Source organism: Notechis scutatus, chromosome 2 (genome assembly GCF_049901735.1).
Source record: "Notechis scutatus isolate UNSWTSFEM ecotype Mainland chromosome 2, rNotScu1.2, whole genome shotgun sequence".
NCBI lineage: Eukaryota > Metazoa > Chordata > Lepidosauria > Squamata > Elapidae > Notechis > Notechis scutatus.
Window position 1 is genome coordinate 3,212,235 of NC_142010.1, and position 27,079 is coordinate 3,239,313.

Sequence of the window (27,079 nt, forward strand, 5' to 3'; positions counted from 1 at the left end):
GCAGTATCCTTCCCCTGCCACGCCCACAGAACCGGTAATAAAAAAATTTGAATCCCGCCACTGGATAGCTGGTGATGCAGCAGTGACAAGGTGAGGGTAGTGGCAGGCAGGTGACTGGATGCCCAGTAACAGGCGCTGCCATAACGGATTTGAAAATGAGGGGCTTTCATTTATAAGCTGCTTAGGTTTCACTTTCATTTTTACTGCTTGCCCTTCCTCCTCTCACTTAAGAGCCTGGTGGTACAGATGCATTTCTTGTTTGTAGTGTACATAGATTTGCAAAACAACGGGATAAAGGAATATTCCTGAACTTTGTTTCATGACTTACCTCACGGTTACTGTGAAATTGTGTGAATGCATTAATAATGCATGTTACCTCAGCTTGCAGAGCTTGGATTCCTTTTGAGTTTACCAAAAATGTAAATATTGCAGAATATACAGCCTCAAGCTACATTAACTAAGCTCCCATTTCATGCTGAATAAGCTAAATTAATATATCTTAAATAGAAAACTATCTTTAGATTTATTTTTACTCCAAGCACGTTTTATTAAAATAAATTTCATAAAAATCAAAAAAATCCTATTTAAATCAAAAAAATCCTATTTATTATTATTTTTAAATAGATTTTATCCACTCTGCTACAAGGCCAGTTTTAATCATTCAGGCCTTAGTGTACAAGTAACTGTCCAATTTTGAACTTAGTCCTGGTTTTATATCCATGTATTCAAAATGGAAGTGATTAATATATATGTATTAATGTATTTATGTATGTATGGGGGCAGTTATATTTTTATGTATGTATATAGCATGTGTACATGTGTATTATGTATGGGTAGATGTATACTTTCTCTTGGGAGCAGATAATATAATTTCATTTTAATGTGGGCCTGTGTGCTCACAGTAAAGAAAAATATATGACGAAGTTATGTTGTTAGGTACTATAGAGCCATAATCCTAAAAAACGAAACCACACCAGAAAAAATGTTTATTCACAAGACTAGTTTAATCAGTCACCCTTAAGAGCTGGGCTCCTTTATTACAAAAAATAATAAGAGGGTCTCAAAGGGAGGGAGGAGTGAGAAAGAGAGAGAGAGAACAAGCCACAGCTAAAACATGACTAACTTTCACTACTAGTTTACCCGCCAGAAGGTACCAGCAGGGGTGGAAGTAATGTTAACATGCAGACAAAGTTGAAAGCCATGAGGAATACACAGGGAAAAGGGGTGGGGGGGAATTAAAAAGTGGATTTTAAAATGGCATATGAGAGAGCATTATAAAAGGAAGCTTGTTTTCTTAAGTTTCTCCCCCCGTTCGAGGAAGTCACCCCCATTTAAAACAAAACACAATTTTTGAATGTCACAAATTCACAAAAGAGCAACCCCACCACCCCCTCAGCTCCTTCCCCCCTTTTCTTTTGTGCTTCCTGTCAGCAGTGGGGAAGATGACCTGCCGACTGGAGGAAACACAGTGGAGTAATGCAACATGTGGAATTCTTCCCCCCCCCCCCAAAAAAAACCCCTTTGCTGGTAGGCAGGCAGTGAACATCTGTCTGAAAGTCAAGTCTCTTTTTGTATTAAAAGCATCGACAGGAAGGTGCTCCTTTCGTCTTGGGTGCCGGTCAAGCAATTAGGCTTCCACCCCAACGAGCTCTTTCTCTCTCTCTCTCAATGAGCAATGGAGGTTTTTGCTGTGATCGGCCTCGTTTCCGCTACACGTAGCTAAGTGACAGAAGCTCTTCTATCCCTGCCACAGGACTGGGGGTAGGTTTGTATTCCAGACAGTCAGTCACTTCTTTTCTCCATCAGGTGAAATTAAATGTGAAATTTCAGGAAAGTGGCAGAGGTCAGGAATTAAAACCAAGGTCAACTTATGGAGAGGCGAGCCCCCCCTTTTATCGGGTCTGTTCAACTGAAAAAAAAAAAGAGAGAGAGAGAGAAGGCGTCAGGCAGAACAGGGCAAGTGAACGGCTCCTGGCTAAATGAAAAGGGTCCATCGTTACATCGAAGCAAATCTCAACTCCCATTTGAAGAGCAGAAAATCACTTTCCTACACTCGCTCATTTCGCAATATCTTCCCTTAAGCTATCTCAACTTCTTTATGTTCACTTAAAACGCACTGACCTTCTGTTCCCCTCCAGCTTATAAAGTGGATAAAAACCGCAAAAAGAACAACCATGTGTCTCTCAAATAATACTTTGGTTTATTTATTTTTATTTATTAAATTTATAGGTTAACAATCTATCAAGCAATCCTGGGAGGCATAATATAGAACAGGTGTCAAACTCAAGGCCCATGGATCGGATCCAGCCCATGGGATGCTTAAATATGGCCCACAGGGCCACCCCAGAAACAACGAAGGACTGGCCCATGGTGTCTCTGCCAGCAAAAACGGAGCTCAGGATGGTTGTGTGAGACCCTCAAGAGCTCAAGTTTTTGCTGGCAGAATACTTGGGCCGCCACAGGCACCCCCAACACAACCCCTAAGGTCAAACACAACCCTCAATGAAATCAAGTTTGACACCCCTGATATAAAACATTCAAATGATAAATACTAAGATTAAAATGAACAAAAATCAGCTAAGAACCAATACACAAAAGGGTACCTTATTTAACCCACCATATTGAATCACTAGAATGTAAGCAAGCCTTACAATTTAAAGCAAGTAGCCTTCAACTTACAAGTTTGTTTAGTGACCATTCAAAGTGACAATAGTACTGAAAAAAGTGACTCATGATCCTTTTTCTAACTTAGGACGGTTGAAGCATCCCCATGGTCAAATGACCAAAAATCAGATGCTTGGCAACTGACTCATATTTATGACGGTTGCAATGGCTCCTGGTATTGTGATCAGCTTCAGCAACCTTCTGACAAGTAAAGTTAATGGGGAAGCCAGATTCACTTAACAACCATGTTAATAATTGTCAAAATTCATTTAACTGTGACAAGAAAGGTTGTAAAATGAGGCAGAATTCACTTCTTTAGCAACATAAATTTTGGACTCGATTAAGCCAAGGACTATCTGTATACTGAAAGTGGGAATATTTACATTGTACTAATAAACATCAACTTTTCATTTTTATCTGGAAAATATAAAGTTCTACTCTGCAAAATGCCTAGAAGGCAATACACTGTTGTGCCATCAGCCATGGGTTCCTCTCCACATTCTCTTTCTGAAATGCTTAACTGTGCAAAGATGCTGTGGGCTGGGCTAAAGCACAGTACAGGTAATCCCCAATTTACAATAGTTTGTTCAGTGACCGTTGAAAGTTCAATGCGTCAACAGCATTGAAAAAAAAATTATGACTTTATTGCAGTTTTCACTTACGACCTTTGCAGCACCCCCATGATCATGTGGTCCAAATTCAAACACTTGGTTCATATTTATGACCGTTGTTGTGCCTTGGGGACCACCAGCTAAATATAAGCCAACAGTGTGCAGCGGCAGCCAAAAAAGCTAATGCTATCCTAAATTGTATTAACAGAGGGATACAATCGAGATCAAGTGAGGTACTAATACGACTCTATAAAGTAACTTAGTAAGACCACACCTAGAGTACTGCATCCAGTTTTGGTCACATTATAAAAAAGATGTGACTCTAGAAAAAGTGCAGAGAAGAGCAACCAGGATGATTAGGGGACTGGAGACTAAAACATATGAAGAACGATTGCAGAAACTGGGTGTGGCTAGTCTAGTGAAGAGAAGGACCAGGGGAGACATGATAGCAGTCTTCCAATATTTGAGGGGTTGCCACACAGAGAGGAAGGGGTCAAGCTATTTTCTAAAGCACCCGAAGGCCAGAGAAGGAATAATGGATGGAAACTGAATAAGGAGAGATTCGACCTGGAAATAAGGAGAAACTTTCTGACAGTGAGATCAACCAATGGAACAGCTTTGTCTTCAGCTGTGGGAGCGCCATCACTTGAGACTTTCAAGAAGAGATTGGACTGCCATCTGTCAGAAATGGTGTAGGGTCTCCCGCTTGGGCTGGGGGTTGGACTAGATGACCTACAAGGTCCCTTCCAACTCTGATTATCTGTTATCTGTAATCCCCGTTTGTGACCTTCTGACAAGGAAGATCAATGGGGAAGCCAGATTCCCTTAACCACTGGGTTACTAACTTACCAACGGCAATGATTCACTGAACAACTGAGCCAAGCAAGGTTGTAACATGGGGCAAAACTCACTTAACAAAATGTCTCACTCAGCAACATAAATCTGGGGCTCAATTGTTGTGATACTAAGTTGAGGACAATCGGTAAAACACACTCACTGTAGGAAGAGATATCGATTTCATCAGGAAGTTCGCTGATGTTCACTTCAAAGCGATCCTGCACTTCATTTAGGATCTTAGCATCATTCTCATCTGACACAAAAGTGATTGCCAGACCTTTTGTGCCGAAGCGACCAGCACGAGCCACCTAGAATCCAGAAATGAGAAGACGGGAATGGATTTTTTTTCCCCACACAGGAGCCCCAAATAGGATTCAAAACCAATTGAAGGTCGGTAGAGGACGAAAAAGCAAAGCTGTTTCAACCAAGGGCACTTACTCAGGGCTTTCAAAGAGACATCAGAAAAAGTCAGAGACTCTAGTCTGAGCAATTCATCATTGCAAATTACACCTTGGACTTTCATACCCATCCCCAGTTTGGGCACCCAAACGGAGGAAATTTAGGAGGTTGCTTTTTGGACAGCTCAGCTTACCCGGTGCAAATAAGTGTCTGAATCCTCTGGCATATCGTAGTTGAAAGCGATGTTGACCCGCTCGATATCCATGCCACGACCAAACAGATTGGTGGCTACCAAGATACGACGTTGGAAATCTTTGAACTGCTGGTACCGCGACAATCTATACGAGACAGCAAACACACGGTAGTGTCCCTTCAGCATGAAACTTCACCCACAGAACAGAGGTAGAGGGCTTCTGTCATACTGATTTTTATTTTATTCATCAAATTATTTTGAATGCTATGTTGGTCTTTGGGAGACATTCCAAAGCCTACATTGAAAAAGTAGGTGGAACTAGGAGCCCAATTTGAGATTCGTCAGATCTTTTATAAGGTGAAATGCCCCCACCACAAAAAACCTATTGGCCTCCTAAGCTTCTCCCAACTAAAAAATTTTTTGGCCCACTCAAATTGTCCGCGGGCTATAAAGGGATATTGGTGATCCGTCATCTATAGGTTATACTTTTTGAACCCTTGTTTTCATTTCCATTACTGTGACCTAACCAAGACTTTTATTCTTTCTACACATCTTTACACACATGCAAAATGCAGGATGTGTAAAAGACATTAACTCGAGAATGGAATATACTGTATCAAATCTCCACTGGAAAGGTTCGGTATTGACGATCTGAAATTTTCCAGACATGGCATTCCACACAGAACACTCGTTTCAGGAGCAGGCAACCTTGGAACACATCCATCTGCTTCTGGTTCAGAGAATCGACTTTTGAAAAACCATCAAACTGCTCCCCCAAAGCGTAAAATGCAACATTCCAGACTTCTGGAAAATGTGGGTTCTAAAACCCACATAATCTTCAGGATCTAACACTGCTCATCTTGATGCGCATGTGAAAAGCAACGTATCCTTAATCCGTAACCTTTTTTTGGGGGGAACATTTCAAATGAGAAACAGGCTTTTTCTCCCCAGCATACCAATTTCTTTTGTCAAGTGCCTTCCTCGTACAAACCAACTTTTTGGCAGGAGATTTTATAACAGCTTCTGCAGGGGCCGTTGCTCAGGGCTTCAAAGCCTCAACACTGAAGAAGTCAGAGACTCTAGTCTGAGCAAATTCATCACAGCAAAAGGACCCCGCAGGAAGCTGAACAACTCGGAACCGCTTCCTGCCCCAGCCTCACCTCTCTTCCTGGGGCATGCCCCTATGGATGGCAATGGCTGGGAAGTTCTGCTCCACCAAGAGCTGAGCCAGAGCTATGCAACGCTGCACAGACTTCACGAAGATGACCACCTAGGCAAAAGAAGAGGAACGTCAATCCCACCACGTTCATAAGGAACCACCCGTGAACCTTCTTTAGTTAGGTTTTGTTGAAGACCCCCTTGGGCAACTCCGGAGTTTGTCAAAAAGTGGCAGTTAAGCTTTTTATTTTTTTCAGAGCAACGTAAGCAAACCTCCTGCCTGACAAGGCTACTTTCTGCCCAAAATGTACGTACGACAGTTGTAGCAGAAGCCGCCAACCCCTAGCATTCAAGATCCCCAAACTGTCTTTAATGATGGAACATATACCCGTGGGTTTCCCCCAAACAAGACCGGGTCTTATTTTCTTTTGGGCCTAAAAATAAGCACCCGGGCTTATTTTGGAGGGTGGGGGCACGTAGAGGAAGCCCACTTCTTGTTTGTTCATGGCAGGGCAGGAAGCTGCACAGGGCACGAGTGCTGCCGACACAAAGAAGGGAAGGTGGAGCTTCCTCGTGCTGCCTGCGCCGGCTTACCACCTCTCAGGGCCTCTGCCTCGACACCTGTCTTGCCTCCCAGCCACAGCCCTAACACACCACTCGGCCTCCTGCTCCGCTGCAGCTGGGAGAACGCAGAAGTGGGCTCCTGCCGCACAGGGCTGCTGGTGCTGCCGCTGCGAGGCAAGTGTCTGGGCGCGGATGGCCTGGCTGAAAAGGCCCTGAGGTAAGCAGGCGCGTGCCATGTGGGGCAGACCCACCAACACCCCGCCTCGTGGCCATGGCCCAAGCAACTAGATGTAATGGTCGGCTACTCACAGTTGCGCACTCTTAAATAGGGCTTATATTAGGCACATGCATAAAAAACATGCTAGGTCTTATTTTCAGGTTAGGTCTTATTTTTCGGGAAAACAGGGTTAGTTCTTGACTTATGATCACAACCAGAGCAGAATTTTCCTTGCTCAGCAGACGGCTGTTCAGTGAATCAAGCCTGCTTTTATGAGTTTTGCCGCAGTTAAGCAAATCACTGCAGTTGTGAGGTCAATCACACCATTGTTAAGGTAATCTGGATGATCTAACTTTGCTTGTTTGAAGCAGGCTGGGTAGGTGACAAATGGACCACCTGATCTAGGGATACTGCAACTGTCGTAAATACAGGTAATCCTTGACTTTTGACCACAATTAAGCCCAAACTTGCAGTTTCTAGGTGAAACACTTATTGAGTGAATTTTGCCTCATTTCATGAGCTTAGTTAAGTGAACCACTGCAGTTAAGTTAGTAACATGGTTAAGTGAATCTGGCTTCCCCATTGACTTTGCTGGTCAGACCGCAAAAAGCTGGTCACATGACCCCAGGACACTGCAACTGTCACGAGTCCGTTGCCAAGATCGCAAATTTTGATCACGTGACTACAGAGAGGCCACAATGGTCACAAAGTGTGAAAAATGGTCATGTGTGTCACTTTTTTCGGTGACACACAACTTTTGAAACAAGTCACTCAATGAACTGTTGTCAAAGTCTACCCGTACATGGTTGCTGTTGCGTTTTGATCATATGACCACAGGATACTGCAATGGTTGTAAGCATGAGGACCAGTTGTCACATTTTTTTTTCCAGTGCCCTTACAGCTTCAAATGCTTGCCAAATAAGTGGGTCTAAGTCGATGGCTACCTGTACTGGGTTTAGCCAGCTGTGGGCCTTCCCCCCAACCCCCAGATCCCCAAGACACAGGCTCTATTTCCAGAAAGCACCTGGTTGAACTCCAGCACATCAAGCAGGTCAAACAGCTTGCGGTTCTTCTCGTTGTCTTTCAGTTTGACATAGTACTGCTGCAGACCGTGCAGCGTCAGCTTGGTCTCATCATCCACGAAGATCTCCATAGGCTGAGAAGCAAATCCAGGGCCAGTTAGACCAAAGTAAGACTGACCTGGGCTTGGAGGGGAGAGGGGGAGGACAAGAAGCACAGATGTGCACAGGAGCGGCTTTCTCTACCACACAGGCCCTGGTCCCTTAGGGCAGGCCCAGAAAACAAAGGCTGGCTAACTCCTTCCGACAATAACACTCAAAAACAGCTCACATGCGCCTAAAGCAGTGCACACTGGGAAGCAGCATTCTCCCTCGTCAGCCAAGGATTTATCCTGCAAAACATTCTGCGAACGGGGGCTAACGTCACCTTTTAAAAACATATCTCCGTAATAAGACATTAATATTGTTGCCTTAAAATAATTTGAGTCACATCTGGATTTTGAATATAGTCTTCAAATAATCCCTTTTTCAAATAGGGATCCAAAGCTTCAATAATCCACTTTTCATTACCTAAAATTAAAAAAAAAAAAACCACGGAGATCACCCACTTGTAGGGAAAAAGCGGGTTTACTCCAGCTCCTTAACTTCCACTGGTCACTTCTCCAAGACGTTTAACATTTAACCATGCACAGGGTCGCACCTTAACCTGCTTGGCTTAAAGAGAGTAACACGAGGGTTACAGTCTCAATACCTGCTTGGCCTAAAAGAGTAACAAGACCTGGGCAACAAAAGAAAAGGAGCTGCCATTCTTTTCCTTCCATATAAGAGAAGGCATCATTTTGACCTGCTCGTATCAGACCAGTAAAATCGCCTGATTTTTTTTTGAACACAAACACCCCGGTCAACTCATTCCAGGATTAATTAACATTCTTATTAGCGCACTCTAAAGCAGGGATGGGGAACGATGGCCCATTTATGACTCGTGGCTTCTGGGAGTCGAAGCCTGTAAGCCATAAAAGGGCCATGGTTCCCCTCCCCCCTGTTCTAAAGTGTCAACTTTCCTGCCTTATAATTGAGGGGGGCTTCTCTAGGGAAAAAGGCCCTCCCCACTGCAAAGGCTCTGAAATTAAATCCCTTTCCCTCATGGCACAGGGGGGTGGGGGGGGGGAGGGGGGAGAAAAGAGGGTTACAGAAAATAACGCTTTTTTTTGCCCGTTCCAAAAAAGGATAGAACTTCTCCTCCGGGTCACCAGGCGGTCTGCTCCACTGGGCTGCCTCCGATTGGTTCGGATCCCTCGGGGAGTCCTTCGCCGCAGGTCTCCAGAATGCGTGGGCAGGGAGGGGCGGGGCGAGGGAGGGAGGGCAGGATCAGGAACACACAGGCCGCGGTTGTCTCTTGTGCGTAATGTGTGTGTCAGGTTTAACGCAGGGAGCCGAGGGGGCGCGGGGGGTGGGTGGGTGTGGAAAACAAAAAAGGCTACCACTCGCCTGGGTGTGTGTGGGCCAAGGATCTTCTGAACGTGGGTGCGTGTGTGGGCCAGGGTCTTCTGTGCACGGTGCTGACACAAGCAGAAGGCAAAATTCCACGCGGAGGGAGGGAAACTGGGGCAGCAAGGGGAGCGCTGCCAATGTCGCGCCGCTTGCCAGGTGGGGGAAAGCATAAAAGAGGATCCTTCTGGGACGGATCCGCCCTAAAGTAAAATGTAGATGATCTCTAAGCTAAGTGTGCCAGAGGGGCCGAAACAAGACCATAGCGGAAGTGCCCTTTCGGACCCTATTGGGAGAGGTGCTGTCGCTCGTGTGTGTGCAAAGGAGGCTCTTGGCGTCACCCGAATGATCTTCCGGAAAGTGATGTGTCCTACAGATGCCTCAGCAGAACTGGCTAGGTGAGGGGGCAGCAAGGGTGCAGCCCAATGAGCTGTAAAGTGTGGTAGTGTTCTCCGTGCCGGCCCCCTTCTCCTTCCCTGGATGGGGGGAGAGGGAGGGAGGTAGGCAGGCTGACCGGCCAGGTGGGTAAAGAAGGTAGAAGGGTTTTAATTACGTCTTGCATGAATTTGCGGCACACGGGGCGGATTTCCTTGCCGAGAGTAGCACTGAACATCATGACCTGCTTTTCATGCAGGGTCATGCGGAAGATCTCCTGGACATCTCGACGCATATCTGGGAGGGAAAAAAGGGCCAACAGGTTAACAATAGCTACCTGGATTAAACTGTACACACACACATCTCAAAGCCTTGAAAAAAAGAGCCCCGGTGGCACAGTTAGAACGCAGAGTAACTCTGCCAACTGTCAGCAATTCGATCCTGACTTGACTCAAGGTTGACTCAGCCTTCCTTCCTTCCTTCCGAGGTGGGTAAAATGAGGACCCAGATTGTTGGGTTTTGTATGCTGACATTTGTAAACTGCTCAGAGAGTGAAAGCTCTCTGTGAAGTGGTATATAAGTCTAAGGGCTATTGCTATTATTAATGAATATATCTATGACACTGCTATAAAGTACTATGAAGTGGTATATAAGTCTACGTGCTATTTCTATTAAAATACACTGCTCAAAAAAATAAAGGGAACACTTAAACAACACAATGTAACTCCAAGTCAATCACACTTCTGTGAAATCAAACTGTCCACTTAGGTAGCAACACTGATTGACAATCAATTTCACATGCTGTTGTGCAAATGGAACAGACAACAGGTGGAAAGCAGAGGCAGTTAGCAAGACATCCCCAATAAAGGAGTGGTTCTGCAGGTGGTGACCACAGACCACTTCTCAGTTCCTATGCTTTCTGGTTGATGGTTTGGTCACTTTTGAAGGCTGGCGGTGCTTTCACTCTAGTAGTAGCATGAGACGGAGTCTACAACCCACACAAGTGGCTCAGGTAGTGCAGCTCATCCAGGATGGCACATCAATGCGAGCTGTGGCAAGAAGGTTTGCAGAAGGTGTCTGTCAGCGTAGTGTCCAGAGCATGGAGGCGCTACCAGGAGACAGGCCAGTACATCAGGAGACGTGGAGGAGACTGTAGGAGGGCAACAACCCAGCATCAGGACCACTACCTCCACCTTTGTGCAAGGAGGGACAGGAGGAGCACTGCCAGAGCACTGCAAAATGACCTCCAGTGAGCCACAAATGTGCATGTGGCTGCTCAAACGGTCAGAAACAGACTCCATGAGGGTGGTATGCGGGCCCGACGTCCACAGGTGGGGGTTGTGCTTACAGCCCAACACCATGCAGGACGTTTGGCATTTGCCAGAGAACACCAAGATTGGCAAATTCGCCACTGGTGCCCTGTGCTCTTCACAGATGAAAGCAGGTTCACACTGAGCACATGTGACAGACGTGACAGGGTCTGGAGACGCCATGGAGAACGTTCTGCTGCCTGCAACATCCTCCAGCATGACCGGTTTGGCAGTGGGTCAGTAATGGTGTGAGGTGGTATTTCTTTAGGGGGCCACACAGCCCTCCATGTGCTCACCAGAGGTAGCCTGACTGCCATTAGGTACCGAGATGAGATCCTCAGACCCCTTGTGAGACTATATGCTGGTGCGGTTGGCCCTGGGTTCTTCCTAATGCAAGACAATGCTAGACCTCATGTGGCTGGAGTGTGTCAGTAGTTCCTGCATTGATATTAATGGACTGGCCCGCCCGTTCCCCAGACCTGAATCCAATTGAGCACATCTGGGACATCATGTCTCGCTCCATCCACCAACGCCACAGACTGCACCACAGACTGTCCAGGAGTTCAGGTGTGGGAGGAGACCCCTCAGGAGACCATCTGCCACCTCATCAGGAGCATGCCCAGGCGTTGTAGGGAGGTCATACAGGCACATGGAGGCCACACACACTACCGAGCCTCATTTTGACTTGTTTTAAGGACATTACATCTAAGTTGGATCAGCCTGTAGTGTTTTTTTTTCCACTTTAATTTTGAGTGTAACTCCAAATCCAGACCTCCAGGGGTTGCTAAATTTGATTTCCATTGATAATTTTTGTGTGATTTTGTTGTCAGCACATTCAACTATGTAATGAACAAAGTATTTAATAAGAACATTTCATTCATTCAGATCTAGGATGTCTTATTTTTGTGTTCCCTTTATTTTTTTGAGCCGCGTATGTATTTTTAAATCTTATCTTCTCTACAGATTGACAGTCACGTAAATGCCTCAATTTTAAAAGAGAGACGGCCAAGTCAGAAAATACCCATAAGGTAACAATGGCCTGAGAAGAAGGGAGAAACTTCCTATTCTTCCTTGCCTTCATAGAAACTCAAGTCTACAAAGGGCACAATGTAGATTTCCGGCTGCTCTAAAGCCCCGTCTTTGGTTTCTATTCCAATACCCTCAACACTCACCAAGCTGTTCAAGCATTTTATCACATTCGTCCAGGATGAAATGCTTGATATGTTTGAGGTTAAGGCTCTTGTTGCGGGCCAAAGCCAGGATGCGGCCCGGGGTCCCCACCACAATGTGGGGGCAGTTCTTCTTCAGAACCTCTTCATCCTTCTTGATGGACAGGCCCCCAAAGAACACTGCCACCTAGGGGAAGGAAGAATGAAAGACTATTGTCTGGCATGGTTGCTAGAGTCTGCTTAACCAACTGCCTGAATTTCCAGCAGTGGTAAATAGCAGAATATTATGCCAAATCTGACACAGCCCAAGAAAACTTTTCAATCCTTTCCTATTTTTATGTTAGCTCCAAGCCAAGAAAGAGAGGTTAAGTCTTTCCCCAGTGCCTAGAACAGTGGTTCTCAACCTTTTCTTTAAATGCGTTTTGCTGCTATGGACAGCCAAGACTTAATTCAAATTCAAATTATATTTCTTCAAGCCTTCGCAGACTCCGTGACAACATTGCAGCCCCCCAGGGGTCTATGGAGAACCACCAGTCCAGAGGACAGGTAAAATGGAGCAGACAAAGGATGGATCATAGCAAGATAAGATGCTGTTTTGTTTAGAATCCATCAGCTTCCAGAATGTTCTTTAGCTCTGGACAGGGTAATACTACCCCGGAACAGCAGGTTAACAACTTTGGGTCCTTCAGGACTCATGTCCTCTGGGTGAAACAGCAAACGGTAGTTGTGCTATCCCATGAAGCCTTTTCTAGACTGGGTAACTATGGTATCAGTAATGTGTCCTTAACTTGAACTTGGATACAGCAATCTGTTTTGCTGAGGACTGCTCCAGAAGTCAATTCAGGAGCTACAGTCATTGAGTACAGCTGCTCCCTGGCTGTAGTCAACACCATACAGAACAACAGGAACTGCACTGACCAAGCTTCAGGCACTACCACCTATTAAGTCCCTTTTATGGTTCATCTCTTTTTTTAAAAAATTATCAAACTTCTATGCCACCCATCTCACTAAGACAACTGTTACCTTCTAACTCAGGTATGTTCTGTCCTCCCACTCAATGATGGCAGACAGAAGCGGCTCAAAATCCCCAGCTAGCCTGCGAGAAGTTAAAGGGGAAGATGCTTCAAAATAAGCCTTTTTAGGAGCAGCCCGACGTTAATCTTCCCTCCTAAGATTAAATTGGGTCTTTCCCAGTTATATTTTTGGAAAGCAGTTAAGGTCACATCATTGTATGTGTTTTTATTTACTGAGCATACAGTAGTATCTCATTCATGTCGTGTGGCTTTTGTGAGCTGCTCAAGATCACGAGTTGGCATATAAATATATACAAAAAAATAATAATTCTCTAGATTTCTGTTCACTCTCATGATGGTAAATAAGCAGAGAATCTTGACAATTCACAACAGGGACAACTTCCTGACTCTCACCTTGACACTGGGCATGTACTTGGAGAACCGTTCGTATTCCTTACTAATCTGGAAGGCCAGTTCACGCGTGTGACACATCACCAGCACAGAAACCTGCGAAAAGGGGGCAAAAATATTTTTCTTTGCAATTTCTCCCGTCACCCCTGCTAATTCTTAGCCCACCTATGTGTGATCGGGCTTCAAACATCTGTGCCCATCTCTCATCTAGGGGAGGGGAGCCTGGATTTCACTGACATACCTGTCCTGTTATTGGTTCCAACTGCTGAAGTGTAGCAAGAACGAAGACAGCGGTCTTGCCCATGCCGGATTTGGCCTGGCACAGGACATCCATGCCCAAGATTGCCTGTGGGATACACTCGTGTTGCACTGCATTGAGAATAAGGGCAGAATTAACACCTGGTGCCACTGAGATCACAGAAGCCCAGGTTCTCCATGGAACAAAGTCACCTTGACTCACCTTCTGAAGGGTGCTCAAAGCCACAATCAACAATGGCACGCAATAGTTCTGGTTTTAATAGGAAGTCACGGAAGCCAGAACTGTGGATGGAGACATAGGATCCCTTGACGTCTTTCTTAGATGGGACATCTACTCCTTCTCCAGCTGCTTGGTTTTCCACCTCATCATCTTCATAATCCAGCAGCTCATTGTCAACATCATTCTCCGTCATGGTGATGTCTCCCTCTCTAAAAACTAAGATAAAGGCTTAAGTGAGCCAAAGTGTTTTAGAAACGAAATTCCCAACATTATCAATACACTACAGAGCACAAATAAACAAAGCATTACAAGCACAGTGACCTCTAACCCTTTCAAGAGATCAGTCATGTTGTAGCACCATACCAGGAGACATCTGCAAGACTAAGACATCTACATTCATGACTTAGCCCAAGGCCCTTTCTGTTGCATGGTATTATAATTCTACTCCAAGTTATTATGGCACAAGATTTAAATTCATTTCACAAGGATTAAGGGCACATTTGGGGTTTTGAGAGCAAGTGATGCACACAATGGCTGTCACAAGAGACGTGCCTACCATTCTTCCACAAAAGTAAATTTAAGCCAAGCTATACTCCCATTGCATAGAGCTTTGTTAACTCGTTCCTGCAATACTTTTGGTGATTTCAGCAAATGATGCTATCTTCATATTACCAGAATCTCTTAAACAGCCAGGTAAAATACAGAGGAAAGTATCTGAGGGCAAAGTAGTCCCCCTCAGAATCCCCCCAGATTATACTTGGTTGCAGGAAGCTATATTGTGGCTTACCATTATGTGCAAACATGATATGCCCATCATCTCACTCAGTAGAAAAAACTCTAGCACAATTTCGTTCTCAATAAATTCTCTTGAAAATTCTTCTGGTAAATAATGGTTTATTTTAAGTTAAATTATCCTGAAGATTTATCAGAATATGAGAAATATAAATATAAATAAATAAATATAAATAAATATGAATATATATATATTTTCTTAAGTTTTCGCTGGTATTACATGTATGGCATTCAGCTTTGTTCAGGTATTTTCCCACGTCATTGTAGTTGTGCTTTTAGTTGAGCAGTTTGGCAGAATCTCATTTGCCATCATCAGGCTTCTGTATAGAAGCACTGTATAGAACACTATACAGAAGCCTGATGATGGCAGATGAGATTCTGCCAAACGTCGCTACAACTTTAAAAGCACAACTACTATGAAGTGGGAAAATACCAGAACAAATGTGAATGTGATGTATATATATATATATATATATATATATATATATATATATATAATATAATATATAAATAAATAAATTCTAGCTAATAGGACAAATGCAACAGCTCGTACCCTTGATTGAATTTATGCAAGCAAGGATTCAATTGTTACTTGATCTTGCTATTTTGATAATTTTCAATAATTAGAAGAACCCTAGTTTACCTGTAAAGAGTCAGGCTGCAAAAATCCAGACAGCCACCAAAGGAAAGTGAGATCCAGTTTAGTTTTACTGCCACCCAGTGACTACCTGATTTTGCAGAGATCCGATAGTCACAATGAAATCAGTATAAAATGCTACAGATTATCAATCATCCATTTTTATACCAAATGATATGTTGGCATAAATACTACGTACACAAATTTACAACCATTCATTCAGCGAAATTTTCCAAAGTTACAATGGCACTGACAAAAATGACTTATGATCTGTCCTCACACTTATGACTGTCACAGTATCCCCAGTCACATGATCAAAATCTGGGCATCTGGCAAATAGCATGTATTTAAGATGGTTGCAGCTTCCTAGAGTCATGTGATTGCAAACTGCATTCTTTCAGCTGGCTTCCAACAAGCTAAATCACAAGGGGAATCCAGATTCACTTAATAACAGGATCCACTTAACTGCAGTTATTTGCTTAACAATCATCGCAAAGTAAAACTGGCCATAACTCACTTAACATCCAAATCACTCACTTTGCTTAGCAGTGGAAATTTTGGCCTTAATTATAGTTACAAGTCAAGGACTGCCTGTATATTCCTTTTGTAGGAAACAGCAACACCATGTGTTGGAATGCATATGAAAGTGTAAACTCCATGCATGCAGGATTTAAGTAATAATCTATGCCTTAAGACAGGGATAACCAATAAGTAACCTCTGCAAGTCTACCTACTACTGAACTCCCACTATTTGCAAAAAAAACCACGACAAATGAGGAAGATGTTGGAAGTACTGTACTGCAACAATGCAGCTGCATGGGGCACACCAGCACCTCAGCTTCCATGTTTCCATGAAATAGGCAGATTCAACAACGATTTGCAAATCCCCGCTAAATCTCACTCTGAAATCAGCAATCAAGGTAAGATCAGTAAGGGAAAGCCTTAGGAACACAGTCTTTTTTGATCACTTCCTGGAGCCAGGAAGAAATCCTGGAAGAAAAGGAGAAAAGAGATCCTGTGTATTTTAACACTGTGAATTTCTCAGGGAGTTTAATCTTTTCCCTAAAGAATCTTTACATCCATTCAACCCTGGGCAGCACACCCGGATCTATATGAATGCTAGTAATCAAAAAAAATAAAAATAAACAGAGAGCAAATGCAGGATGCTCAAGACTAGCAACAGTTAATTACTACAGTAAAAATATGTAATCAAGTATTGCAAAGACCCCAAAAAAATCATTGCGTTAGCCTCATTAAGATAATGTAGGCTTATACTCCAGGTTTTTCTTCCTTTACAGATAAGGCCCAGTTTTTTTAAAAAATGGAGGGGGGGTGTTACAAAAATTACCGTAATAAGTAGCTACAAGATTATTTGTCGAGTAGTTCTTGGCTGGGGTCGAGCATAAGAGATCTCTCGATCTAGCGAAGCAGGCCTAAAAGACGAGAGTAGCAGCGAGTGGCCGATGTTTCTCGATTACGATCGGCCCAAGAAACGCACCCAACGCGCAAGAAAAGGCGCCATCTTTAATTTCAGGCTTTTACTACAATGACAGGGTCTACGTCGCACGCTCCCAATGGTAAATTTGGGCGCGGGAATGAAGAAATGACCACCCAAAAAAGAAGAATCGGAAAGGCAACTGCCCGAAGAAACCGGACCCACCTCGATATACGACGGATGACTAACCGGAGCGCCGATAAAAGGACGATTATCGAAGAGCCGCTTACCTTACACAAAGGGGAGGGGTTCGGCGAGTAATGCCGAGACGCGGTCACAGCGGAAAGAAAGCTACTTCCGTTAGGTGATGGGCGGAAGCGGAAGCTACTGGAGGGACCTGCGATGAGGATTACGCGCGGGTTTTTTTTTTTTTTTTTTGGAGCCTTTTGTCTAACTGAGTGCCCGATTAAAAAATAAAAATAAAAACGACGATTACATCTATTATATTTTGTAATAATAATAATTTATAAATGATTCGTGAGTTTTCGTTCGATTTTATTTTAATATAGGATTCTTGGGATAGATTTTTGCAGGCGTCCTGCCAATGGGAGTAAATTGCTGCTGGTTCACAATTGGTCAGTAAAAGCCAGGTGGTTCCACTTTTAAATCATTGTATTTATTTCATGTGAAAAAGGTTGGGTTCTACCCGTAGCTCGTTTCCAGAAAGAAATTACGTAGCAGTATTAAGGCCAATGACTCAATGGGGGGTGGTTCTGCAGAAGGCACCAATTAAATTTCTGCCCAAACCTTACAATAAAAAAACAACACAGAATTGGAAGAGGTCTTTTAGGTCATCTAGTCCGACCCCCTGCTCAAACAGGAAACCCTCTACCACTTCTCTACCCTCTCTAGAACACTAAAAATCTCCACAGAGCGTTCTCATCCTGGACATTCATATTTCGATCTGTTACCATCAGGGAGGCGTTATAGGTGTCTTAAAATGAGGACTAATAGATTGAGAAAGAGTTTCTTTTCCAAGGCAGTAATTCTCTTGATTCAAACAGTGCATTTGTGATTTAGTCCTATTATAATTATTTTAATTTTTAAAACTCTGTAGTGTGATTGTGATGTGGTGTTTGGGGCACTGTGCTGGAGTAGCTTTCAAATTTCATTGTATTCTTGGAATGCAATGACAATAAAGCTATTCTATTCTATTCTGACAAGTGGCTGCCCAGTCAATCAGAATAGAGATGCTCAAATTCCTTGCTGAGAATTTTCCACCTAAAATCTTTGGTCCAATCTTCTCATGGATTGTTTACTCTTAGCATTGCTTTTGTACTTCCAATAAGCCCGTTCAAGATACAAGAGCCTGGGAGCTAAAACAAAATATAAAGATTTCTAATAGTTATCTATGGATATTCTCAGTCATCCAGGTTGTGGCTGTCCCAAAAGTGTTTTTTTTTTTCAAAAGGCAAGCAGACTTTTCTTTGTTTTTTTTTCCTTGAAGACATTTCATTTCTCATCCAAGAAACTTCTTCCCCACCCACTTCAGAACTGAAGAAGCTTCTTGGATGAGAAGCGAAACATCTTCAAGGAAAAAACAAAGGAAAGTCCAATTGCCTTTTGAAAAAGGCAACTTTTGGGGTTTCAACTGACATTTTCTTTCCATTCTCACTGGTTGTGACTTTGGGGTACAACAATCTGCCATGATGCTGAACCTCTACTTCAAATAATAAAATTGTACAGTTATTAATCCAATCTTCCTTGAGGCTCTAACCAGGATCAAAATTATCCCTCCTTTGGATACATTTCCATACTGGTAGTTTTCTTGTCTGGTAATGGGACAGCTACTGAGCTACAAATAAATGTTTGGAAATTACTTCTTTGACATCCAAGAGCTGGTATTTGTATAATATGTTCCAAGTAGGGTATTTTAAGCCTGGTCATTTGTGTTTCAAGGCAGAACTCTGGTTTATTTTATTTTGTGAACAGTCTTCTTGGCTGTCCAAGATATTATGAAGACTCCAACACTAAAGTTAAAGGTCTCCATTCCATAGCTACTTCTCAACTCCTTTTCGTTAGTAGCTAAAACAGATCCGTCTCAGGAAAACACCAAAAGCAATGTCTTGATTAAAAATTAAATTATCTTCTTTACGCGGTCCTTTGACAACTTCTCTGGAAGCTGGAGTGTATTTTCCTTAAGTCTTATACTGCTTTGGGCAGAAGCAAAATGTAGGTCCTTAATTTATTAGTGCTGGTCCAATGTTAAATGTAATACCGTAGACATCCTCTAATTACAACCAGTTATTCCTCTCACTAATGAAGGCAAATATATGTGTCCAAATATACATTATATGTATATAATGTTTCAGGAGCCAATCTGGGTCAGTCACCGAGATCAGAGTCTTCTAAGCTTTCAGACTCATGCTGAAGCCCATCCTAAGGAAACTTCTCTCTCACCAGAATGTTGTTTCTTTGCACTGTTCAAAGTTTTTGCTGCCAGATTTACAAGGATGATAGTAGATCAGGGATCATGAGATGATAGGAAGAGTGCATGAAAGATAGGTTGAGCCTCTAGAGAACTCAAGTAATAGTTTGAGCAGACAAAAAAATGCCAAGTGGACTCCAAAACCTCTTCTCATCATGAATCTATGACTTGAAGCAGAAGAGATTTAACACCATGTTCCACATCATATAATCTGTGCAATAGCCTTCCAATGTGTCTTTTATAAACTGTTTATGGTGTGCTGTGAATAGATGTAACACTATAACAAAATTGGAAGGGACTTTGGAGGTGTTCCAGTCCAACCCTCTGCTTAAGCCAGAGGCATTATACCAAATGGTTGTCAATCTCTTCTTAAAAACCTCCACTGATGGAGCACCCACACCTTCTGAAGGCAAGCTGTTCCACTGATTAATTGTTCTCAGTGTCAGTCAATTTCTCCTTAGTTCTAGTTGCTCCTCTCCATGATAAATTTTCAAGTGTCACTTCTTGTCCTGCCCTCAAGTGCTTTTGGAGAATAGGCCAACCCACTCATGTCTGTGGCAGCCCCTCAAGTATTGGAAGACACCCTTGTTCCTTTTCTTTGTTAGACTAGATATGCCGAGTTCCTGCAACTGTTCATTGCATGTTTTATCCTCCAATCCCCTAACCATACTGGACGCAGAATTCAAAGTGAGGTCTTACCAGTGCAGTACAGGTAGTCCTCGACTTACAACTGTTTGTTTAGTGACTTTTCACACTTATGACTGTGGCAGCATCCCCATGATGTGATTTACATTTTGATGCTTGACCATTGGTTCATATTTATGACAGTTGCAGTGTCCCAGGATCATGTGATTATTTTTGCCATCTTCTGATAAGCAAAGTTAATGAGGAAGCCAGATTCACTTAACAACCTTGCTATTAATTTAACAACTGCAGGGATTCACTTAATAAATGTGACAAGAAAAGTCGTAAAACGGGGCAAAACTCCAGGGAACACATTTTTCACTTAGCAATATAAATTCTGGGCTCAGTTGTGTGTCATAAGTTGAAGACTATCTGTATAAAGCAGTACTAATACTTTACATTATCTTGATACTTTCCCTCTGTTGATGCAGCCTAGGACTGCATTGACTTTTTTTTTGGCAGCTGTAGTCCACTAGGACTCCTAGATGCAGACTTACATGATAATTGTATTGAGGTGTGGTCATAGAAACAATGGACATGCTGACTGCAAATGATAAGAGGTGTAGTCCTACACATCCCAAGAGCTGTCAGCCCTTCAAAAATCAGGATAGGAAACTAGCACAGAAGAATGCTAGAACTACACTTTGTTAAGTTAGACTACAGTAATTGTGTGCTGTAGCTGGCCTGTACCTGCTTGCAAGAGCAGGTGGTTACAATTTTGGGAATTTTGCAAGCTGGAAGAAAGCAAAGCTGAATGACAATCCTTAATATGCCAGTCGGCTGTTCCATTAGCTAGCGTCATGGCGCCGTGGCAGCACTGGAGTTAGCAGAGCCGGTTTTTAAACACCCCTGGGCTATAGTAACAAAATCTTGCATGTCCAACTGCATATTTATTCCCCTCCTTATAATCCAAGGAATCAGGAGGGAGCCAACCTAATACTTTTTCTTCTCCTGGGCTCAAAGTACGTTTCTCTAAATTGTGTTTTTCTAATGATTTCTGAACAGGTTCGTCAAGGTCATTTTCATGACTGCAGAGCACCCAGTTTTGTTTAAATTAACCAGCTGCTATCTACCTCTTCCCATGAATTTGCAGGTGTGTACTTCATCTCATCTCTTAGCAACAAAATCTATTTCTTTCCAACTTTTGTTTTCTTTGTGTCTTTCCTTCTGCCTGAAGACACCATCCCAATATGGCCTGCAAACTCTTCTTGAATTCAGCAGCAAATACACAAAATGCACATCTTGCAGGAATTGGGTATGTCTACTTTAATAGGAAAAAAAGGACTAGGGGTGACATGATAGCAGTGTTCCAATATCTAAGGGACTGCCACAACGAAAAATGGGTCAGCTTATTCTCCAAAGCAGGACAAGAAGCAATGGATGGAAACTAACCAGGGAGAGAAGCAACCTAGAACTCAGGAGAAATTTCCTGACAGGGAGAACAATTAATCAGTGGAACAATTTACCTCAAGAAGTTGTGAATGCTCCCAGTTTTTAAGAAAAGAGATTGACAACCATTCATCTGAAATGGTATAGGGTTTCTTGCTTGTGCAAGGGGTTGGACTAGAAGACCTCCAAGCTCCCTTCTAACTCTGTTCTAACTTCTGTTATTCTTCCATCCCAGGTGCCTTTTCTCCAGTATTTTGTTCCATCTGAAGGATTCCTACCAGGCTGGATCATTTTAAAACACAATCTAATTGGATGTATTTTAAAAAAAAAACTGCTTTGTTGTAGGTTCTGGATTTTTTTCTCTGTGTTTGGCTATGTTAATCCTTTTTTTTTCCCTTTCCTTTTTGCATTTGGCTTTATGTGTATTTAAAATCTTTTCAATTGCTTAAGATGTTTGTGCCAGATTTCTCTATTCTGGTGACCCAAATTGCATCGCCCAGAGAATAGTCTTAATATTGTTAAGATATTTAAATTTAATAGCTGGACCGTGTGTGTGTGTTTGTGTTTGTGTGTGTGTGTGTGTGTGTGTTTGTGCAGTGAGCCAAAACACACAGTTGTGTTTGATTGGTTGGAAAGCGCTGGCTCCTGCATGAGGCAATGTGCACTGTGATTGGTCGCTTGTGGGTGCGGAGGGGGAGTTTCCCGATTTTCCCGCTTTTTTTCTTCTGAGTGCCCTTTATGCTCTGTGATCCCGACGATCATGTATGCTGCACATATTGATGTAAAATAGCAATAGCAATAGCACTTAGACTTATATACCGCTTCACAGTGCTTTGCGGCGGTTTAAAACATATTATTTATTTATATAAAACCAAATATTTGTGTCAGCATCTCTGACTTCACATTTGCTGCCCAATTCCATGACATAGTACTAGTAGGAGACAATGAGAGATGAATTGCAAAAATGTTTGGAAGATGCCAGATTAGGAAAGAGAAATCTTGTTCTGCTGGAAGGAGCAGCCAGTTCGTGTGGTTTAAACCAACAATGACAGGTTGTCCTCGAGTTACAACAGTTCGTTTAGTGACCGTTCGAAGTTACAGCGGCACTGAAAGAAGTGACTTAGGACCATTTTTCACACTAAATGACCGTTGCAGCATCCCCATGTTCACGTGATTTGCATTTGAGTGCTTGACAAACCGACTCATGTTTATGACGGTTTGCCGTGTCCCACGGTCACATGACCCCCTTTTGCAAACTTCAAACATGCGAAATCCATGAGGAAACCAGATTCATTAATAACCATGTGCCTAACAAACAGGGATTCACTTAACAAATATGGCAAGAAAAGTCCTAAAACGGGGCAACACTCACTTAACAGATTTCTCACTTAACAATATAAATGTTGGGCTCCATTGTAGTCGTACGTTGAGGGCTATATCTCCATGTACCACGATCCCTCCTGCTGTAGAACTGTCCAGAAAAACAAAAACACTACATTTTTCCCCCTTGTTTTAACTGCCTGCCACTTTTATTGAACTGTTCAGTTACGGATAAACAGGATTGTCGAGATCATAGGAAACAAATTAAGCAGAGTACAACGGAGCAGAAATAGAACCTCTCAGTCTCAAGCACACAAATACACGTAGCAGGTAACACATTGGCAACCTTGCAACCTTCACATTTCCAGACATACTTTTTCATGCCACGGGATTGTGCAATACGGAAGGAAAGATCCAGCACTGAGTTGGCAAAAGAAAGTGAACCGGTTTTGGAAGGATCAGCTCTTCGGATTTTAAAAAGGAAAACTAAGCCCCCCCCAAAACTCCCAACAATCCCAAAACAATTACAGGTAGTCCTTGATTTACGTCCAGATGCTTAACAACTGTTCAAAGTTCCAACAGACCCTGAAAAAGTAAAAAAATCCTGATTCAAAATTCGCATAAACACACGTGATCACATTTTGGATGCTTCGCAATTGGCTTGCGTATAGCTCATTGCAGCGGCTTGTGGATGCCTGAGCAAGTTAAGATGTTTTTACTTCCAGTTTACTTCCAGAAAAAAATCGGAGATAGCAAACAGTGGATATACTTTATGACCATGGTGTTTGCTTAATAACCGCCACAGAAACAAAATCATAAAATCAGAAGCGGTCACATAATGACTTGCTTAAAGACCCATCACAACTTATAACCGTAATTGCAGGTTCGATTATGGTTATAAGTTAAGGACTATCTGTAATCCTGGAGAATAGAGAATAATCTATAGATGTACTTTGAAAACTGGTGTGTGTGCCTTTGTGTGAAGTGCGTGATCAGTGTCCAGTGCAAATAGAAAGTTGATTGCTTACTTTTGCATCTTTTGGGCATAATGGATTACTCAGACTATCAAATGCAATTCATAGCCTTGATTCAAGATACAATAAAAGAAGGAGGAAGGATGAATGAGAAGCGTCAGGGAGCACAGGATGTTAGACTTGCAGGATACAGTGAAGTTATAGTGGAAATAGGGAACTTGAGTATTTGGGCATCTAAAGTGTATTGTTTGGAGAATAAGGAGTATATCAGAAATCCACCAGACAACTGCAGGCAGGGGCACAAGGCCCTTTAGACAGACAAGCGGTAATTGGGGTGAATTTGGGGCTGCACATTCCATACAGTAGTGAGAAGGTGACGCAAGACTTGGTCCTTGCCCCGAGCCTGCCCTCCATGCATAGCTTGCAGCTTCTTGCGTGTCTGAGCCTCCACCTCTGCGGACAGATTCCCCTGCGAGCCCAGAGCCTAGAGAAGAAGAAGAAGAAGAAAAAATCAAGGTTGTTCCAAAATAATGAGAAATGAAACACTCCTACAGGTAGTCCTCGAATACCAACAGTTCATTTAGTGACGGCTCAAAGAGTAATGTGGTGGCTGTTGAGGTAATTCCCCGTTAGGAGAATGAGCGCATACAGGGAGACGTATTTGAGAGGAGTGTTTGAATAATACACACACAGCACACAGATACACTGTACAGTTAATGTATGTTTTTACTTTCAATAAACGTTTAAGCAAAGTCCTACACACAGTCCAAATCATTCACCGGTAAAGCAGTCAGTGTTCAGTCCAGGGATAATTCCAATATCAAAGTCCAGTATCAAAAACAGTTCAGTAACAGACTTACATCAAATCCAAGAATAACAGTCAATAGGGAAAAATGGAGGAACGGCAACTCTTTCCAACAGAAGGAAACAGAGATACACTCACACTCTCTTCTGAGACTCAGACTAAACAACCCAGGTTTCTGGTTCAAATCTTATGGCCATTTGCAGAACCATACCCAATTGCAGTTTTAGGCATTTACTTAAAGGTACAGTATTAAAATGTCTATCCTGGTTTATAGATTTCCATCCCAAATAGCTGTTAGGTGACTCACATTCCTAACAGTGGCCTAGAGGTGGAGCTCTCGCCTCACAATCAGGAGGCTGTGAGTTCAATCCTAGGTAGAGGCAGATATTTCTCTCTCTGGGCACCATGGGAATATATCTGCTGAACAAAACTCTGCATTGGCAACAGGAAGGGCATCCGGCCAGCAAGCACTCCGCTAGCTCCATTCAGTTGCCCAGATTCCACCCTGCAAGGGATTATGGGGTCATTAAAAGAAGTGATGGTTTAGTGACAGTTCTAAATTACAATGGCGCTGAAAAAAGTGGCATGACCATTTTTCACAGTTACAAACTTTGCAGTATCCCCATGACCAGGTGATCAAAAATTCAGACGCTTGGCAACTGGTTCATATTTATGACTGTTGCTGTGTCCCAAAGTCATGTGACCCCCCTTTTGTGACTGTCTGACAAGCAAAGTCAATGGGGAATCCAGATTCACTTAAGAACCATGTTACTAATTTAACAGCTGCAGTGATTCACTTAACAAATGTGGCAAGAAAAGTCATAAAATTGGACAAAATTCACATTACAAATTTCTCACTTAGCAACATAAATTCTCAGCTTAACTGTGGTCGTAAGTCCAGGACTACCTGTATACACTTGGGACCAGAATTTGAGTTATACATTATTGTGGTCATAAACTGAGATATTCTATGTGACCTGACTCTATTTTGTAACTGTTTTTACAAAAGGTCGCTAAACAAGTCACTGATGCTGCAACCTGTCCTAAATGTAGCCAAATGCCTGAAATGCAACCATGGGATTGCAGGGGTTGTGTAACAATTGTAACTTTGAGCACTGATCACAAGTAACTTTTTGTGAGTCTGTTGTAACTTCAAACAATAGTTAAGAAACCAGTCATAAGCGGAGAACTACTTGTACTTTAAATGTGTGCTGTTCCAACTTAACAGCTGGTGACGCAATAAGACAACACAAAAGTCACTGCTCAATAAGAAAGAATAAATATCACAATTTTGAAAAATCGTATTCTGTCAACGACATTTGTAGTCTTGCTTGAGAAAGCAGTACTGCCTTGTGAGCTTTCCAGGGTGGAAGATCAAGTGATCTAATCTTTATATCCCACAGATTTAGGGATGATCTTGAAACATTCCCAGATTGGCTCTACTGTTTGGTAAAGTGAGGTGGGCAACTTTTGACAGATGATTTGAGCAGACAGGAAAAAAACAGTGAAGGGTTATATTTTATCAGTCTTCCCAGGTAATACAACCAGATGAGCTCATTCTATTTAATTGTAAGGCTACATTAACATAAATGTGTAAGTCTGAAAGTGCAAACTTCCCACCACCATTTTTAATGCTTGATTTGAGTGGGTCTTTCCTACGTTTCTTTCCTCTGACCATTAGGCCTTTGTGGGCTCCTACTTCTCGTCTGGTTCTTTTCAAGGCAGCATCTCTTCCCTTCACACCCCCCCAAGGTCACCCATAGATTCCATTACATCTTTAGATGTGTTTCTATTCAGGAACTTATTTGTATTTTGTTTGCAAGGTGGCCAGGTTATGGTCTTACATCCCTTGACTTCAACAGAAAGCAAAACATTTTGGGCTCATCAAATATCTTATCTCAAAAACCTTGATCCTGATGCGAAACACCCTGTCTCAAACAGCAATAGAAATTGTAAAGGCTTGCCCCAACTCCAGACCTCTGTACCACCCTTTTTCCCTTCCTCCTCTCCAAAATTCTCTCACCAGGCTTCTTAGAAGCCCCGACTCCATCATCCACATCTCCTTCTCATCTTTTATGTACCTCCCCACCCTTCCTCTGTGTTTCACCCTGTTTTTTCATCGCTCCAAGGCTAAGTAAAAGCCCCAACTCCTCCATCTCACCGCCTGTTGTTTTTGCTGGAATTCTCTCTCACGTTCCAAGCGATACTGCTCAATTTCAGCCTGGGCTTCTTCCTTGGCCTGCTTCAGCCGCCTGGCCTTTCCTGGGAGGGAGAAAAAGAAGTCCAAGGACAAAGCAGGGATGACCTTTCCAGGCCCAGAATTCCTCATAAAAAAAAAAACCTGCCATTCCTCTCCACGAGAAACTGAAGGAGGCTGCCATTGTCCCCCTGAGAACATGGATACCTTGTTGGTCAGCCTCCACCCCGCTTCCAGCATCTTTCCCTAACAATCTGGAGCGCCAACTCACGTTTTCGAGCCTCTGCCACCTTCTCTGCAGCCCTCTTCTCTGCCTGCAGCAGCTGCTGAATTCCCTGGGTCTGGCTGGCCATATTTCTGTAGCAATAGATGCGTAGCAACGATGCTGCAAGCGGCTCTGGTGATGCCTTCTGCTTCCAGCCAGAGTGGGTACCACTTCTCAGCAAAGCACT

At 42.9% G+C, this 27,079-nt stretch overlaps 2 protein-coding genes and 1 non-coding gene across 6 annotated transcripts; all 3 read right to left on the reverse strand.

Moving 5' to 3' along the window:
• Nucleotides 1-985: 985 nt before the first annotated feature.
• On the reverse strand, nt 986-17,148 carry DDX39B (DExD-box helicase 39B). 4 transcript variants are annotated; one of them, XM_087954292.1, is made up of 12 exons: nt 17,061-17,079; nt 15,291-15,374; nt 13,889-14,122; nt 13,670-13,797; nt 13,432-13,524; nt 12,008-12,191; nt 9,704-9,822; nt 7,668-7,799; nt 5,865-5,974; nt 4,705-4,849; nt 4,273-4,420; nt 986-1,909 (listed from the first exon to the last, which is right to left on the reverse strand). In XM_087954292.1, the coding sequence occupies exons 3-12, from the start codon at nt 14,097-14,099 to the stop codon at nt 1,893-1,895; spliced, it is 1,287 nt and encodes a 428-aa protein (XP_087810418.1). In that variant the 5' UTR covers nt 14,100-14,122; nt 15,291-15,374; nt 17,061-17,079; the 3' UTR covers nt 986-1,892. The 4 variants fall into 4 exon arrangements, with proteins under 4 accessions (XP_087810418.1, XP_026542702.1, XP_026542703.1 ...); XM_026686917.2 differs by lacking the exon at nt 15,291-15,374 and having other exon boundaries at nt 17,061-17,148; XM_026686918.2 differs by lacking the exon at nt 15,291-15,374 and having other exon boundaries at nt 16,996-17,122.
• On the reverse strand, nt 4,548-4,614 carry LOC113424962 (small nucleolar RNA SNORD52). Its single transcript, XR_003372546.1, has one exon. It is a non-coding gene; the product is annotated as a small nucleolar RNA SNORD52 (small nucleolar RNA).
• A 5,690-nt stretch (nt 17,149-22,838) lies between the features above and the next one.
• On the reverse strand, nt 22,839-27,079 carry ATP6V1G2 (ATPase H+ transporting V1 subunit G2). Its single transcript, XM_026686910.2, has 3 exons — nt 26,899-27,079; nt 26,592-26,692; nt 22,839-24,109 (listed from the first exon to the last, which is right to left on the reverse strand). Exons 1-3 carry the CDS (start codon nt 26,978-26,980, stop codon nt 23,936-23,938), a joined length of 357 nt encoding a protein of 118 aa, XP_026542695.1. The 5' UTR covers nt 26,981-27,079; the 3' UTR covers nt 22,839-23,935.